Source organism: Atta cephalotes (assembly GCF_000143395.1).
Source record: "Atta cephalotes unplaced genomic scaffold scaffold00011, whole genome shotgun sequence".
Classification (NCBI taxonomy): Eukaryota; Metazoa; Arthropoda; class Insecta; order Hymenoptera; family Formicidae; genus Atta; species Atta cephalotes.
In genome coordinates this window covers 4281538-4298631 of record NW_012130075.1, presented here as the reverse complement: position 1 = coordinate 4298631, position 17094 = coordinate 4281538, and the positions used below count along the sequence as shown (strand labels likewise).

At 32.9% G+C, this 17094-nt stretch overlaps 3 protein-coding genes across 3 annotated transcripts; 2 read left to right on the top strand and 1 right to left on the bottom strand.

Moving 5' to 3' along the window:
• Positions 1-6221: 6221 nt before the first annotated feature.
• On the top strand, positions 6222-7892 carry LOC105617062 (protein MIS12 homolog). Its single transcript, XM_012198641.1, has 4 exons — positions 6222-6318; positions 7066-7232; positions 7383-7520; positions 7629-7892. Exons 1-4 carry the CDS (start codon positions 6222-6224, stop codon positions 7890-7892), a joined length of 666 nt encoding a protein of 221 aa, XP_012054031.1.
• Positions 7893-9437: 1545 nt separating this feature from the next.
• LOC105617142 (probable RNA-binding protein 46) lies at positions 9438-13460 on the top strand. Its single transcript, XM_012198714.1, is given in 7 exon segments — positions 9438-9530; positions 10465-11058; positions 12049-12223; positions 12556-12866; positions 12960-13166; positions 13169-13223; positions 13366-13460. Coding segments are annotated over 7 exon segments (1530 nt in total).
• A 1380-nt stretch (positions 13461-14840) lies between these two features.
• On the bottom strand, positions 14841-16831 carry LOC105617061 (leucine-rich repeat-containing protein 15-like). The gene is made up of 3 exons (XM_012198640.1): positions 16626-16831; positions 15887-16243; positions 14841-15666 (listed from the first exon to the last, which is right to left on the bottom strand). Exons 1-3 carry the CDS (start codon positions 16829-16831, stop codon positions 15297-15299), a joined length of 933 nt encoding a protein of 310 aa, XP_012054030.1. The 3' UTR covers positions 14841-15296.
• Positions 16832-17094: the final 263 nt, after the last annotated feature.

Genomic DNA, 17094 nt, shown 5'->3' with positions numbered 1-17094 from the left:
TGTGTGTGTGTGTGTGCGTGTGTGCGTGTGTGTACATATATATATATATATATATATATATATATATATATATAAATATCTTTTTCTTTACACACTGTTGTTAGATAAAATTGCGTTTCATCCAAGACATTTAGCGATTACAAATAATTCTGGTAATAAAAACTTGGTGCGGTTTATTCAAATCTAGTCACGTACCAGCTTTTCTAGATTTCATAATGTTATTTCTTTCAGTCTAATGTTAAGGTGCGCTTGGATTCGAGGAAAATCCGTCACGGTCTCTCCAATTCCAAAGTTGGCTGCGAAAACATGAATGTAAGTAGGTGTAAAGTTTCTCGCGGGCGCAGTGCGCACGTTGCGACGCATATAAGTATGCGACGTAAACGCAGCCGGCATGCCAACAATTGCTTATGCACAACAACCGCGTACACACATATGGGATCCGATTTGCACGTGATGGATGTACCGCCTCTCGCGCGGTTTCCTCGTCCTATCCATTCGCTCATCATGTAAAACACGATGACGACGTTAAACGCTCGATTATTCCCGCTTTCTAAATAAAGTGGCCACTTCAACATTGCACGAAGGACGTGTCCTTTCCCTCTCGAAGGTGTTCTATCTGACATTCCTCTCTAACGTTGCGATCCGATTAGTCGTACAAGGAAGAAACATGAATCATTGCCATGGGATTTCAACATGGAAGGAATGATTAGTCTGAAGATCTGTTAACAAGCAGATCGTAATGTTGTAATTACTGTGAAATTAAGACTTGTTAATTAATTAAAGAGAATGATATGCCGTTACAAATAACCGTACGTTTTTAAAATTATAATTGTCTTCAATTTTCCAAGTTTTTTATTCTTCTTAGTAATTATTAATCTTCTTTTAAAAATTAATTTAAAAAGAAATAGAATTGGTTTCTCTCTCAAGGAGATCAAAATTAAGTTCCACCTCGTAAAATATTTAAGCATACTCATCCAATATTCATAGACTTTTCCTAAATTTTTCTAAATTATCACAAGTTAAAATCACGTCAAATAATTGTTTTCATTTTTTTTATAAATATTTATATAGTTAATTTATTCATGATTTCTATTTGTATTACGAATAGAGTAAATGAATGAATATCGAGATGTCATTATTTTAAATGTCTCGTGCTGGATATAAATAATAAATATGTATGCACGATTAATTATGTTAAATATAGACGAGTCGTCATGACGGTGAAAAACTTTCTCTTTTTGGCCAGAACTACATTAACACGCTGTCACCGAACTGTACAAACATGACTTATCAACGGCGTGACTAATCCGCCACGAAAAAATAGTGATGTCATGCAGCGAAAAGGTGCACATTCGATCATGACGGTCAATCGACTAAACCTATTCTATGTGGAATTACTTGCAGATTGCCTTTGTTATTTTTACAAATGTCAAATTTCTCTTCATATGTTTTTTTTTTTTTTCAAGAAAGTTGCGCTCGGAACTTCACTTTTCTAGAAATCACGAAGAATCTCGCTTTTCTATTGCCTTTCACCGAAAATAAATATGCTCTCAAGAAAGTAGATGTATACTCGATATTTAATCGCATATGCGCTAACAAGACATGATTCACTCGGCAGATAAGCAATTGTATTAACGTAATCCTTACGCGGAGACACATCTCGCGTAATATCATAAAATTAACGCTTGACTCGATAACCTTCAATTCGCTTCCTGCATGATCTCAACGTGCAGCGCATTTGAAAAAGAAATCAGTCTATTACTAATTGTAATAAGTTTCCACCGAAGATTCGAATTGGGTCGAGTCGGGCGCTTTTACAGTGGAAATACCAAAAACTTTAAAGTTGAATTTTACCTTAAAATTTTATTTTCACTTATAAGAGCTCACTCTGACTTTATTCGAGCCCTCGGTGAAAACTTAATGTACGTTTTTGACACATTTATAATTTACGTCAACTTAAATTATTTCATAAATATATACAGTCAAAATTACATTTAGCATCGAGTGAAACTGCTTGAACAATCGTTGAAGTGAAACTCAAGATTAGAAAATAGATTCGAATATAGAAAATAAGTAAATTAAATCAAGAGACAATGAAGAAATGTATCAGCGTTTCTCCATTTTCTCCTCTATTTTCGAGATTTTTATGGAAATGCATAAAGTTAAAATGGGAACAATCGTGTTTAGCCGAGCATTGATTAAACTTGTTGAAAAATATTTGAAATTCGTGTCCGTCAGGTGAACACAGTGCATTTCCGCTTTGTGTACGATAACAAACGAAGCCCTCGCAAATAGTTATCGTCATTCGCATGAATAACAACGCAAATTGTTGTGCCAGTGAATTTGCAAATATAGGAAGCATAAAAATTCATTGAAAGAGGTTTGTATCTAATTAATATTCATTGAATCGTGTGTCGCAACTATAAATCTAGCTATCGTAATTATTGTGAGAGTATAAAAGATGGTTCGATGGATCGATGCAATACAAATATATAATGTATAAAACTCTTAGAGTGACGAAGAAGACTGAGTATTTATCAAATTTCCCAGTGAGAAATGACAATGAAATCGATGTCGAATTGATTCGATATCAGTTTGATGATTTCAATGTTGAATCGACATCGATTTCATTATCATTTCTCACTGAGTTTGTCTCCTTCCTAATGATAGCTAAAAAGCACGATGGCTGAGGTTCAAGATAAATTGATTGGATTCTTTTTAGAGATAAAATAAATGTGAGCAGGCATATATATGTATATGTATAATAATAATAATAAATACGCGCGCGCGTATTATTATCATTGTTATTATACTCTTTTTATTCAGGAAAAAAAGAAAAAAAGCTGTTTCTTTCCTCTTCATCCATATATACACATAATTTGCAATAATATCGCTGCAAAGCTTTATAAATATTGTTATAACGTGCAATGTTGCTGCAATATTGCAACAGTGTTACTGCAACTTTTGTGCAGCTTTATATAATTTGGGTAATTGAAGGATAATTTGAAGTAGGGTAATTTGAAGGGTAATTTGAAATAGTAGTATACTCTACTTATTGGTCAACATCAAAAGTCTGTTTTTTATAGATGAATTATACTGGTATACTTTTGAAACTTAAAGTGTAAACTTAAAGTAGATATATGTTTGATATTTAATTAAAGAGAAAAAAATTTTTGTGCATTTTTTGTGCAGTTTTATTTCTGTATAAAATACAGGAATAAAAAATCTCCAAAGTATACAATCATTTTTCAAACTAATTTGAAGTTTAAAAAGGGATATGTCGTGCCATCTAGCCGAGATCAGAGAGAAACTTAAGAAAGGACATGACGGCTTAAAACTTGTAACTACAAATAAAATCCTAGGTTGCGATCGATTTGGACGCTCACGCGCTTTAAGCGCTTGTAATCATCATTTTGCCTTTATCATTTATTAGACGTAAAATGAGAATAAAAGTATTGAAAAGCGCTGAAAACATCCAAATCGCAGCCCTAGATTTGAGAAGCACGACTGACGTTAAGTGTTCTGATTAGTCATAGCAATCACATGATTAGCAATCAAGTATGAACTTATTGCGTGTATTAAAAATGACTGTTTAATGGATGATTGGTGGATTTCAGTACGCTTCGTCAATTTTTATCATGTGACTTATTTTGATGTCGAAAATGAGCATCAAGCATCGATATAAAAAAGCACCTTTATGCGTTAGCCCGGATTCTTTTCATAAGAGCAACATAAGAGCGCTTTGGCATAGAGCCCTGATTGGTGAAAAGTCGCTTGTGGGAGAAAAATTTATCGTCTGTTTTTCACCAATCAGTATTCGGTTAGAACGCTGTGTTAGAACGCTGTTGCCCACATGAAGATTCGGGCTTATACAAAAGTCTATGGGTGCTTTCCAATTGCTTAAGGCCGGAATCAGACTATGCATTGAAGAATGAGATTGAAGATTGAAAGATTGAAGTTTGACTAATCAGGACAAAAGGAACCAAAATTTTTTTTTCCTCATTGGTGAAATTTCAATCTTTAATCTTTAATTTTTAATGCGTAGTCTGATTCCAGTCTAACACGACGCAGGAATGTACAAAGCGTAACATTGTGCACGATTCAATTGGAACAGAGTTTTCCAACAACACAGGTGACACAGTTTAAGCACAAGAATTATCGTAACACTTACTTAGAGACTTAAGTTGTAGACGTAAATAACGCACAAGCTTTGACATACGATTTATTGCCGTCTCTTAAAGACACGGTAATAGATTGTACGTCATACGTGAAAGCTTGTGCGTTACGTCTACAATTTAAATCTAAGTAAGTATGACGAATTTTTGTGCTCAAACTCTTACACTGTGTCTTATACAAAGTGTTCCAACTATGACACAGTGTTACACTGCTCGACAGTAAAAACACAGTATAACCAGTAGGGACTCCGTATCGGAACCTTTGATTTCCATGTCGCAGTCACGAGCATCCGCCATGTTAACGTTTGAAAAATCCAGGACCGAAAGAGGATATAATGCCCCATGCAATGGTCCATTGCTTTGTTCTAAAAAACATAATTAAGGATGCCATGTAAACGTAATCAATTATAAAAAATATTATCTTTTTTCACAAAATTACATTTGATTATGTTTAATTAAGTTAACCTAGCATAAACTACTTACTTTTTATAAATTATAAAAACTTTACGATATCTTTCTACGATAACGAAATAAAATGCCTTGTGAATTTTTACTATTATTACTGCATTGTTTAATATTGCACATAATATAACTTTCTCTTTTTTATCCATTTGTTAGAAATATGGCGCTCTTAAATTGTCTTTTGCCACAGATATCTGTACACACGGGATCTGTATAATATGTACGTTCTTGTCATCTTGCATTTCATTGGATCCAGCCCAAAACAAAAACTGCGCAGCCATTCCTGCGCAAACACGCATTTTTTCCCTGTTTAATGTCTACTGGTTATACTGTGGTAAAAAGCTAAGTACGAGCGTGTAAAATATGTCAATATTATCAACTTTATAAAAAGTTATTTGGTATTTGTTTTGCAATAAAACCTTCGAAAATCGCCAATTCTGAAAAAATTGTAATTAAATAAAAATTATAAATCTATAATATTATTGATACGCTAAGTATAATTATAAAAATAGAATGGAAGACTACAATGCATTCTGGTATTACGCTATGAAACTAAATTGTGGTTCAACAAGTACTTTACACAGTGGAACACAGTGTAACGTCTCTATTTTAGCTGGAAAACAACCTATGCACGATTGATGTATCCGTTTTGGATAGAGTTAGATTAAATGTAGTTTTTTCTGCCTGTATTAAACAAAAGTAAAAGTATAATCGGCCATTCAACGTCTTTCTCAATCTAATTTATAGCTGTTGTAGTAATAACATATAATTGTCACTAGAAAACACCAGTTTACACAGCCCTCGACTGAGTACAGATGTGTAATGTTGTGTCGACCTGACAATAACGGACAATTGGAACGCAACTTGTGTCGCTGTGTGCATGAAAATGTCTAGGGATATTGCAATTGAAAAACATCTTGTCTCTCCCCGCTTTAAGCCCGATGTCCACGATACTAAAAATCGGTCCAAGATCTCGGACAGAGAAAAAAAATGAACAATCACATTTGAACAATTTGATCAGATGATTATTGCGATTGGTCAATTCTTTCTTCATCCGAAGTCTCGGATCGATTTCTAACAAAAAGACAAAAGGCTTAACAGCATAAACCTTATCGATAAAATGCATTTCTGTCAAAGTCATTTATCAACACAACTCTCCTCGTGACCGATCGAAATTCATGGTAAATAAGATTCGAATTTGAAAGACATCCGTCGTCCAAGACGGCGCTACTAGAAAAGGATTCTCTTTGAACCGTGATTGAGGTTGGAGGCCGTTCGGGGCCGTTGTCAGCGTGCCCACTGCGCCATCGCATCTCGCATTGCGCGACTTGTCAATTGGCGAACATGGCGGGACTGGACAAAGGACGCGTTCGTATGCAGGGCAAGCGGAGGGACTAGGAGGGACGCCATATTCATTTGTCAACGGACGTCAAGGTGCTCTCGTGCGAGAGAAATCAGGAACGAGCAGCCGCTTGCCGCCCGTCGCCGGATAGAAGTTCAAAGTCTGAGGACATCGAGGACTGCCGGTTTGAAAGTAGAAGATTCTTGTCTCATCTCGTTTGGTCCGTTTAGTCTTGTCTCATCATGGAGAGCGACGCCGCTTCCGAGTTACGAAAGCGCAAACGCGAGGAATACGAGATGCAGCTGTTCGGCTTCCATTCTCGAGTCGTATACGCGACTAGTAAGTCGCCGTCTGCATTTTACATTTCGATGTGCAACGCTTTTTCAGATCGCACTTTTCGACGAACGCTGGACGGACAGGAATTCTGGCGGGGGCACCGACCGTTAGGCGTTACGGCGAGCCCTGCATCGCGTCAAAATCTCGTTGCCGCTGGACGGGTGTACTCTAGTTTCATGTGGCATTCGATCATGACTAGAGTCACACTCGTCCAGCGACCGGGACATTTTCAACGGATTTTTCACTTTTTTTCGCGTGGGCAAGACGCGAATACAAAATCTTGTATTTATAAACAATGTTGGTCCACCAAGACGCATTGCCGGTGAAAAGCGTCCCGACAAACGCATCCTTTATCTCATCAATTTTTTTTTTAATTTTAATTTCCATTATATGCTTGTACAATTTTGTTTTTATTTTTGACTTTTTCTGCTTTTGTGAATCATCAAATTGCATTATACAACTGTAATTGCTATATAACTCCTTACATTTGGAAAATTTCTTGAAAGAAGAGAAACAAAATATCAATCCTTAATCCTACTTTGAAAAAAAGATTGTAAATTTTTTTTTATTTGATAATAGTTTTGGTATAAATCTAATTTCAGATTATTATTTTTGTTCACTTTATGTGAATAAGAATACTATTGCAAACATTCTTGTTGATCATTAGTCTAAATACATGTTTCTAATTTATGAAAAATTATGCATGATTGCTCATGGTAATCTTGTTACTTTCTCTTTGGTCTGTTATAGTCGAGAATATTGTGATAGAAAGGATACAGTCTAGGAGCAAAAAGTTGTGTGAAACATTGGAAAAAATGTGTAAGTCAGACTCTGATAATTTGGCGCTAAAGGCAAACGAGAAAAACCTTGTAAAGACGTACCTTGCAGCTTCTGTACCTCATTTGAAAAACATAGAGGTAATTATTTTTTAATTAAATCTATATCCATTTATAATTAATTACTAATTAATTATAATTTATGCCTATTTTTTATCTAAAATATATCTGTTAAAACTTTATAATAAAAATTGTACATATGACATTAATCGCTTATTTTATTCTGGTCAGAATATTGTGAGAAAATTCGTTGCTGTACCCGACAATGTTCTGGCGAATGAGGATAAACTTCAAGAAATACAATATACAGAAGCGGAGTTTGAAAATATACGTGGAAAACTGGAAGAATTCCAGCAGAGAGCAAGACGAGTACATATCATGATTTTAATCATCACTAAAAAAAATATCTTCGCTATTTTCGCTATATGTAAATGCCGCGGTATTTAAGCATTATATAACTCTCACGATTTCTTTCAGGCGGCTGTGTTGAACGCGACATTGAAGGAGGAATTACAGCTTATAGAACAATTTTCGATCTGTGCGGATAATACCGATAGGCTGAGTCATATAATTGAAAGCGGCATTGGATGCCCAGATATCAGTGACAAAATTCATGAATTAGTCAATTATTATGAACAATTCAGGACGTACCTCGGTGATCGGGCATCTGTATCGCAAAAGTCGCTCTATAATATGAAAGATGATATCAAATATATAGACTGCGATATGGATGCCATATAATTGTATTTATATACAGAAAAGAAGAAATTCTTTTTATAATATTACTGTATATTTTTGAGATTATTAATGTGTAAATATGTAAATAAATGCACTCTGTAAATATTTTTTATACATGCATTTTTTATATAAATTGTAAAATTAATTAAATATATTTGAAACGTTAAATGCTAATGGTTTTTATTTTCTTCAATTTTTCCACTATCTTAAGTAATTTATATTATATGAAATTACATATGTAATGATACATTTTATAAAAAAAAGTATGTAAATGTAATTATATTTTAAAATAGTTGACTTTTAATTAATGTTAACTTTACAATGCAAAATTTTCTATATAAATTTTACATCGAAATAAAGAAATTTTTATTTTGCTATCGTTGACTGGAATTTATCGCTTACCATCAGTTACTAATTCCCTAGCAACTACTGACATCTGCTTCTCTTATAAAAAGAAACACAAAAAAGAAATAGAAATTCTAAATCATCTTTCAACATTTTTTTTTTAATTTACAAAGTTATAATCCCTGGCTTATATTTTAATAAATATTAAAAATTCGTTTTTAATTTTTGACTTGACTTATGTTACGTTAACTTCCATAATGAATTCGATTTAATATTAAATGATTGTAGGAATGGAACCCCAAATTATACATCTCGTAAACTTGTTGAAACAATATAAATTTATTTCTACTTATTAATCTTTTCAATAAAAAAGCTTCACATTTTCAATAGAAAAAATGCAAGAGCTAAACGTGCGATTTAATATTTCAACAATAAAGTGGGGTATAAACCCGGTATAGTCGTTTTGTCTTATTTCTCGCCCGGGAACTCTTCTGAGAGTCCTCTCTTCTCGCTTTGTTTATAGGAACAAAAGACTATATAATTCTAAGTACTAGTCTCCTATAATTGTCTTCCACCATCTCGATAACTTTAATTTCTTATCATGCGCAAAAATATATATAGTCAATATTAGCAATATTCCTTCTAATTCTTCATAGTTTTATTGTGTGTGATAAACTTATAATCTATCATATATATTTTTAATATATATTTTTCATACAATCTGATCTTGAGTATTCAAGTGACATTGTAAACTGTTTTCGAGCGCAAAATAATATCACTGTAAGAATGTAAATTAATTTAATCGATCGATGCTAGTAATATAAAAATATGAAATAATGATTTAATATAATTACCAAATCAGGCTTTTCTTATATAAACGCACTTCTCGCCGAATTAACAAATAAACGTAAAATGCAAGTGGAGCTTCCTTTGAAACTTCTTCAAAGAAAATTTTCAAACAGCTTCCCTTAGAAGGAAGATATATAGAAATCTAAAAGAAATTTAAAAAAGAAAATATACAACCACCGGTATCTAAATAAAACGGCGAGTCTCTACTTACCGAGAAAAACATTCGCCGCACTTTTCCTGGAATCGAGCCCTAAATTCATCTCGCCCCACTTCTTCTACGCGCCTCTGATAAATTCCGATCCTTCTGGAAATCAGTTGGCTACATGCAGCTCGCGTGATTGTATGTCGATGACGATGAGCGACCACGATACGAATCTCGCTGGTGAATGTCAACGCACCATGCGACTCCTGGAGATGCAGCGTCGCACGCATTACGATCTCGTGCAGGTACAGACATTCACTGGTTACCTCTCCTATTTTTCACTACTAATCTAGCAGATAGAAAACTTATAGTTTTTCCATCAGCGTTAGAAAAATTAAAATAATGAGACTCGAGAACATCGGCAGGAGTGATTTAGCTTGAAATGAATTTTCTTACAATTCATCGTCTTGTATCTTTTACCAATCTTAATATATCTGTAAAATTAAGATACTCGTCAAATATAGAGAACAATTTTTTATCGCAAAGAAAAATTGAAATAATAACTTCTCGGTAAACAAGCTGATGTTACTTATCGTCATTTTTACGTCAAAATTACGTTAGTTTGTTTGCTGGATTGAAAAAATGTTTACGAATGATTTATGAAAATTTAACTTATAACTTCTTGTCTTAGTTTTCATTTATACCTTCAATGTCATCAGACATAATATTATATTTTTATTGTGAAAAGAAGTTGAGAAATATTGAAATAACGATTTGAGAACATGTTAGAGCGATTTATATGAAAGCACACTAAGTAATGTATGGATCTTTCTGTAACATTTGTTTTACCAATCTACTTAAAAAATAATGAACTTAGATAAATCACGTTTTTCGCTAATAAAAAGCTAATAAGAGGAATTAACGAATGTATTTATTAAAAAATCCGATTCTCTCTTACCCATGTATGTCCTCTCATTAGTTATAACGAAGTTATAATATTATCGTCCTTCTGTTTTAATTTCTAGTTATCTTAATCAAGTTAAATAATTAATATGTTTACACATCTAAATCTCCTTTCTTCTACTATTCGTGCGTTCGGGGAGACGATATAATTAGCGCTATTTCTGTCATTCTATCTTCGTTGTTTATTAGACGTAAAACAAGCAAGGACAGAATGCGCTAATAATAGTCTCCGAATGCATCTTATCCCAACTGTGCAAAAAAAAATTTCGAGTACAGGAGAACGGCCAGCGACGGTTGACAGCACCAGAAGTAGCGCGAGGTGATCGGCAACGTGGTAAGGGTGCGGAGGTATTCCTGGGTCGTTTGCCACGCGATTGCTACGAGGACGAGCTGATGCCGTTGCTGGAGCAGGTGGGCCGACTTCTGGAGTTGCGATTAATGCTCGATTTTTCCGGGTCAACGCGCGGCTATGCATTTGCGTTGTTCGAGGATTCGCGAATTGCTCGCATAGCATGCGAGCGTCTCGACGGCTACGAGATCCGGCCGGGTCATCGCATCGGCGTGGTCAAGTCTATGGACAACTGTCGACTCTTCTTCGGCGGCGTGCCCAAGACTAAGACCAAGTCTGAATTCATGGAAGAGCTGACCAAGATACTGGACGGCATCACGGACATCTATGTTTATCCGAGTGCTCAAGATCGCAACCTTAATCGTGGTTTCATCTTCGTCGAATTCAAAGATCATCGGGCAGCCGCAATGGCCAGGCGCAAGCTTATACCCGGTAAAGTGATGTTGTGGGACCATGAGATCGCGGTGGATTGGGCGGATCCGGAGCCGGGCGATCCGATCGACGAAGACATCATGGAAACGGTAAACTTTTTATCAAAATCTACTTTTATATATATATATTTGTCTTTTTTTTTAACATTAATTCAATATACAAGTTTTTCTCTTATTTCATGACTCAATCAGTATTTTATTAATTTATTGCTAAATTTAATGATACATGCAGCGTAATGTGATATTTTAACAAATAATCGATATACAAAAGAAAAACATAAAAATAGTATGATTACGCAAAATAAAATACAACAAAAAATGTATTTTACTAGATATGTAACATTATCGAAACGGAGATTAAATAAATTGGAGCATTTGTACAGATCGTGTGTACAAATATATTTCGAATTGAGAAAAATTAAAAAATAACTAGCTTTTACACGTTTGATAGTTTATTGATAACTTTATTATACTCAGACAAAAATTTATTAAAAACGCATGAATATAAATATTTTTTCAAATATTATAGAATATGAATAGTGATGTTATGTTCATGACATTATTCGCTCTAATTGAAGTCGACGTTGATTAAATCGCAAATTTATAAATATCCGCAAAAATATATATATATATATATAAATATATAAAATTACATGTAATTATATATATGTGTATTATGACATAAAATATGTTCATATATGGATACATTTCATATATAATAATTTTATATAATGTTATATAACTATAAAATCTTTTTTCTCGGATACCCTTGCGTAATTATAAAAAAAAGAAATATCTCTCACGTTTTTCGGGGAATGTATTTGATAAAAAACAAAACAATTTCTGAAAAAATTCTGTAAAAAGAACGCGTTGGTATAAAATAAATTTGCAGCAACAAAATCACATCTCACTGTGTGTGTGTGTGTGTGTGTGTGTGTGTGCGTGTGTGCGCGCGCGCGCGCGCGCGCGTGTGTGTGTGTGTGTGTGTGTGTGTGTGTGTGTGTGTTTTTATATACACACTAACATGAAACAAGATTATATGTAATATACTAACTCAATATCATACACGATGACAAATAGGTAACAGCTCTATTCGTAAGAAACCTCGCCCTTAATATGTCACAACAAAAGGTGAGAGAGATTCTCTACAGGTACACAAACGTGCCCATATTAAAACTAAAGAAGATCAATCATTTCGCTTTCGTTCACTATGAGAATCGCGAAGCCGCAAAGACTGTAATGGACATAATGGAAAGTGAGTATATATCAGCAGTGTAACGAAAGCCAAACAATGAAAATATAAATGATTTGGAAATGCAAAGAAATAAATATAATGATTTCGGCCAGAATTTATCAAATTTTAAAGGGAATCCGTAGAAAATTGGTGTGAAATTAATCTTATTAATAAAATTATTTTCTAATCATATTTGTTTCTAAAATTAACATATACATCGTGTTTAATGTTACTAATATTTTTTCAACTAAATACAGAAAGGGTTGTCTTTGGTCAAAAAATTTTCTTTTATTTCAGGTTTATGAAAAACAGATTCGCGTTTAGTTCTCTGTATGAATAATTTTACTTTTTAGGACCGGATAGCATCGTTGAAAAGCAGGGTTGGGAAATCCGTTGGGCGAAACCTATTGGAGCGTCCAAGATCCTGGAAAGAGCACGATACATTCATGAGGCGGTAACCAACTCGAGAGTCCAAAAAACCGAAAAGCCGCATTCAAAAGAACGAAAGAAGCGCTCCAGCAAAATGCTCACGAAAACATACGAAGATAAGAGCGTATACCTGGCACAGATGAAGACCCTGCAAAACTTTGTCAAGGAGAGATTCGATGCTACGTGTACTTTTGACTGCATACAAATAGTGGATGTATCCGGATATATTGGCAGAGTAAACGTTTTAATAAATTTGCAACTTCTTATCTTTTCTTCATTCATTTATGCTTAATGATTTACTGCTTTCTTTTGTGTCACTATGTTTTAGATAATTGTTCGTAAAGGTGAGTTTATAATGTGCGAATTTCAAGGGGAGCCAGTGGCATCAAAACATAAAGCCATGAGCGAGGCATCTATTAAAGTGTACCAATATTTGACCAGTATGTTCCCGAATAATGGTACGTATAACATTTTGGCTTGTGTTATATTAAAAGCTTTTGATTATTTCATTCTCTATTTGCGCGTTGAATCAAAGGCGATTTTGACAAAATGCTCCTACGCGGATTAATTCAGCTTCAACAACGAAAAACATGCATGATATTTACAAAATTTCGATTTTCAATTGTAATCGACAAGTACCGCGAAATCTCGTGCTTTGTTTGCCTCGAAAAATATTTGCAATACACAATATACATGCGTCGCGATTTAATGATATTTTGCGCGTATTTTTGTAGCGTCGCAGTTATTCGAACAACATTATATTGTATCAGGAATGGACATTAATCCTGTGATTGACACGCCGATTGTTTGGCATCCAGTTCAAAATTAGATTAGTTACTATTGCTTTGATATTTTCCAGTTTTATTTTTTAATTGTTATATACACACGCGAAAACTACTAACGCATTGCAAAAAGAAGTCGATATATAATTCTATCTTATCTCTATTTTAACTCAAATTTTTTAATGACTGTCAAATATTAATAGTAATCAATGAAGAATATTTCAGTTCGACGTTCGATTCTAAGTTACAATTCCGAGACAGTGTATTTTGAAATATTGATGATTAAGATATATTTAACTTTATTTGAATGTCTAAGATAGTTTTAACTTTAAATTATTAAAGTTTATAAAATTACAATATCGATGAAATTTCAATCTATACAGATATTATCTATGACGTATAAATGGCCACTTATTTTAATGATAATTATCAAATTCTTGAAATCTTTCAAAAATCAATTTTAAATAACAGTTCTTACAATTAAATAATGACATTTTCAAAAAGTGTCTAAGACATATTGAAAGAAAAATGATTAAAGTTTGTGCAAAATTACAATGTATATTTGATGATTTACAATCTATAATGAAAATTTATGAGTATTTACACTGATAGCCATTTAAAAAATTTATTTTAAAATTTATTATTTTAAAAAATTTACAATGTGATGAATTTATTTCTGAATGTATTTATTCGTTTTTGATTATTCAAAAAGTCTTATACTTGCAAATTTTATACACTGTAAGGGATTCCGTAACTTTTTACTTTATTAAAAATTACTTCATTTTATCTAACTTCAAATTCTTAATATATATGTTTATTATACGTTATTAAAAAATATTTTAAATATCAACGATCAAATACACGAACACACAATACAAGATGTTTTATTAAAATCTTAAAATTAATTTAATATACTATTAATATGAATATAACAAATAGATCTTTCGACTCACAGAGTCTTCTTCAATACAATTAAATAAATCTATCTATTTCGCTTGACAATATTGTAAATCGAGAAATAATTTTTTCATGTCAATTGATGGTTATTGATGATAAATCAAGTCAATTCTTAAATCGATGTCCATAGTTGGATTTTACAATTTTTAATTATGGACATCGATTTAGCAATATTGTCAAGCGGAATAGATAGATTTATTTAATTATATTGAAGAAGACTCTGAGTCGAAAGATCTATTTGTTATATTCATATTAATAATATGTTAAAATAATTTTAAGATTTTAATAAAACATTTTATATTGCTCGTGTATTTGATCATTGATATTTGAATTGTTTTGTTGTGCAAACTTCGAGCATTATTTATTTTTATTATTTGTATTATTTATATTTTATTTAATACATCTTTATATTTTGTATATGTAACAAAAAAATTAATTTCTATGTTTAATTAATAAAATAAGATATCAGCTTTGTTCAGAACAATTATTTTAATTGAAAGACACGCACAGCGTGTTACATCGAATTTGTGATCGTATATTACGTTTAGTTTTTTAGTTCATAATACCTTCACGCATAATTTAAATTGCATAGCGAAAAAATTAATTTAATAAAGTTATTATTTTTCTACGAATTTATAATCTTATTTTTTTCCTTATTCTATAATTAATATAGAAAAAAAATACTTGTCATATTTTTTTTAAATACAAATCTTAAATTTACATATAAAACACTATACATTAAAGTATATAGTTACGCGATTTTCTTTTTATTCATTTATTTTTTAAAGATATATACTAATTACTACTACTATGTAGCGATTAAGAGTTCTCGCAATTATAGAGTACACAGTTATAAATTTATGGTAAAAGTACCTCAAGATTTAACTTGAAGAAATCCCTAAGAAGACGGAGACATAGCTCGTTTATCATTTCAATGAGAAAGGGCTGAGCGCTCTTTGCATTGAGGGCAGAATCGTGGAGTAATCCTCCAGAATCCTTCGTACCGTTTCATAATCGGTGTTGCCGGTAGCATTGCTCGGTCTCATACAACGTATTAATCGACTGGTTTGATTGCTGCATTCGACCATGCTACTTCTCTCTTGCACGTTATAGCTCTTGTACGTGAACACGAGCAGCTTCTCCACGACGCAGTCAAGCACCTTGTCACTCGGCAACTCGCCGCGGCCGCTCTCGACACAATCCTTGATCATGACGTTCATCCAGTTCCAATCCTCCCACATGTCGAGTATTTCAACCTTTTGGTTCTCCAACTGCCACGTCAAACGAGCGCGATACCTGAAAACGCGTTATACATGTTAATAAATAAAAAAAAATCATTTATTTTATTTAGGGTTTTTTTACTTATATTTAAAAGGATGAGCTTCTTTTATTCAAATAATTAAAATTTACAGATCAATGAAAAGAAAAATTTCATTAGATTAATCAACTAGTTAATAGTGAAATAGCTTAATCAGTCTCTTTGATAATGTTTTATCGATATTTCGATTTAACTTACGCCCAATTCCAGGGATTCTTGCTGAATTTTACTTTCTTCAAATTACCCAGATAAGCGAACATGTTGTAGTCGATAGAGTTAAGTTGGTTATAGTCGAAGTAAAAGTTTTGTAAATTACTGAGCATTTGAAAGACCGTGTAGTCGACCCACTGAATGGCGTTGAATGACAAATCCAGAGTCTGCAAGGAGTACATGTTCACGAACCAATCTCTCGGTACGTTCGTCAATTTATTGCCCCAAAGCATCAGTTTCTTCAATTTCGTAAGGCCTATGAATGCTTGAGTATCGCACGTTTGTATGCCCGATTCGTGCAGGTCTAAGGTCATGAGAGTTGCTCCGAATCTCGCAAAACTATATCTTTAACAGAATGAAGTGAAAAAAAATCGCAAATTAAAAATGTTGGAGACACAAGAAAATCGCGTCGGCGCAAAAACGCGTGTAATATATTCGATGAAAAATGAATATTCAAAATAGAATTATTCAAAATAAACACGAATATTCCGAAATATATACAAATTTTAAAAGGAAATATTGAATATCCGTAAAATAAATGAAAAGAGATAGAGGACAAATTCTCAAAAAATAAATAAATAAATTGGAAAAAAATATATAAAATACACAATAAAATAAAATCACATCGTTCTATATCATAATCAAAAATTGATTATAATTATATCATGATATCAATTCAATCAATTTTTTTCTTACAATCTTCGAACAATTTCTTTTCTTTTCTTACCCGAGTATGTTAGGAATATTTGAATCAAAAATCGTAATGATCGTCGTGTTGGTCCATGCTTTGTTCAAATATTCTCGCAGTGTTGTTAATTCAGTGCACTGAAAGCCAACCTTATTCGTTTGTTTATACACGATTTTCACGCATGGTGACAATAAAACCGTTTGGAAAAGCGTATAAAGAAGATAAATTATTAACAAACGCTTCATCGTGCATTTGTTCGCGATGAAGATATTGAATTAACTAAGTCCTCGAGACAGCGAACGATGGATAAAAACATACAATGTGGGCAGCACATCCTCATGACTTCTTCTTCCTGTCGATGATAACGCAAATCAGCATGTATATACTTAATTGAATTGAAATTTATACGCGTTTATTTTTATCGCCAGAAATTCATCGGGACATCCTGAAAGAGAAAAATCGCGCTCGCGGATGATAGTAAAAACAACATTTATTGTCATACATATAT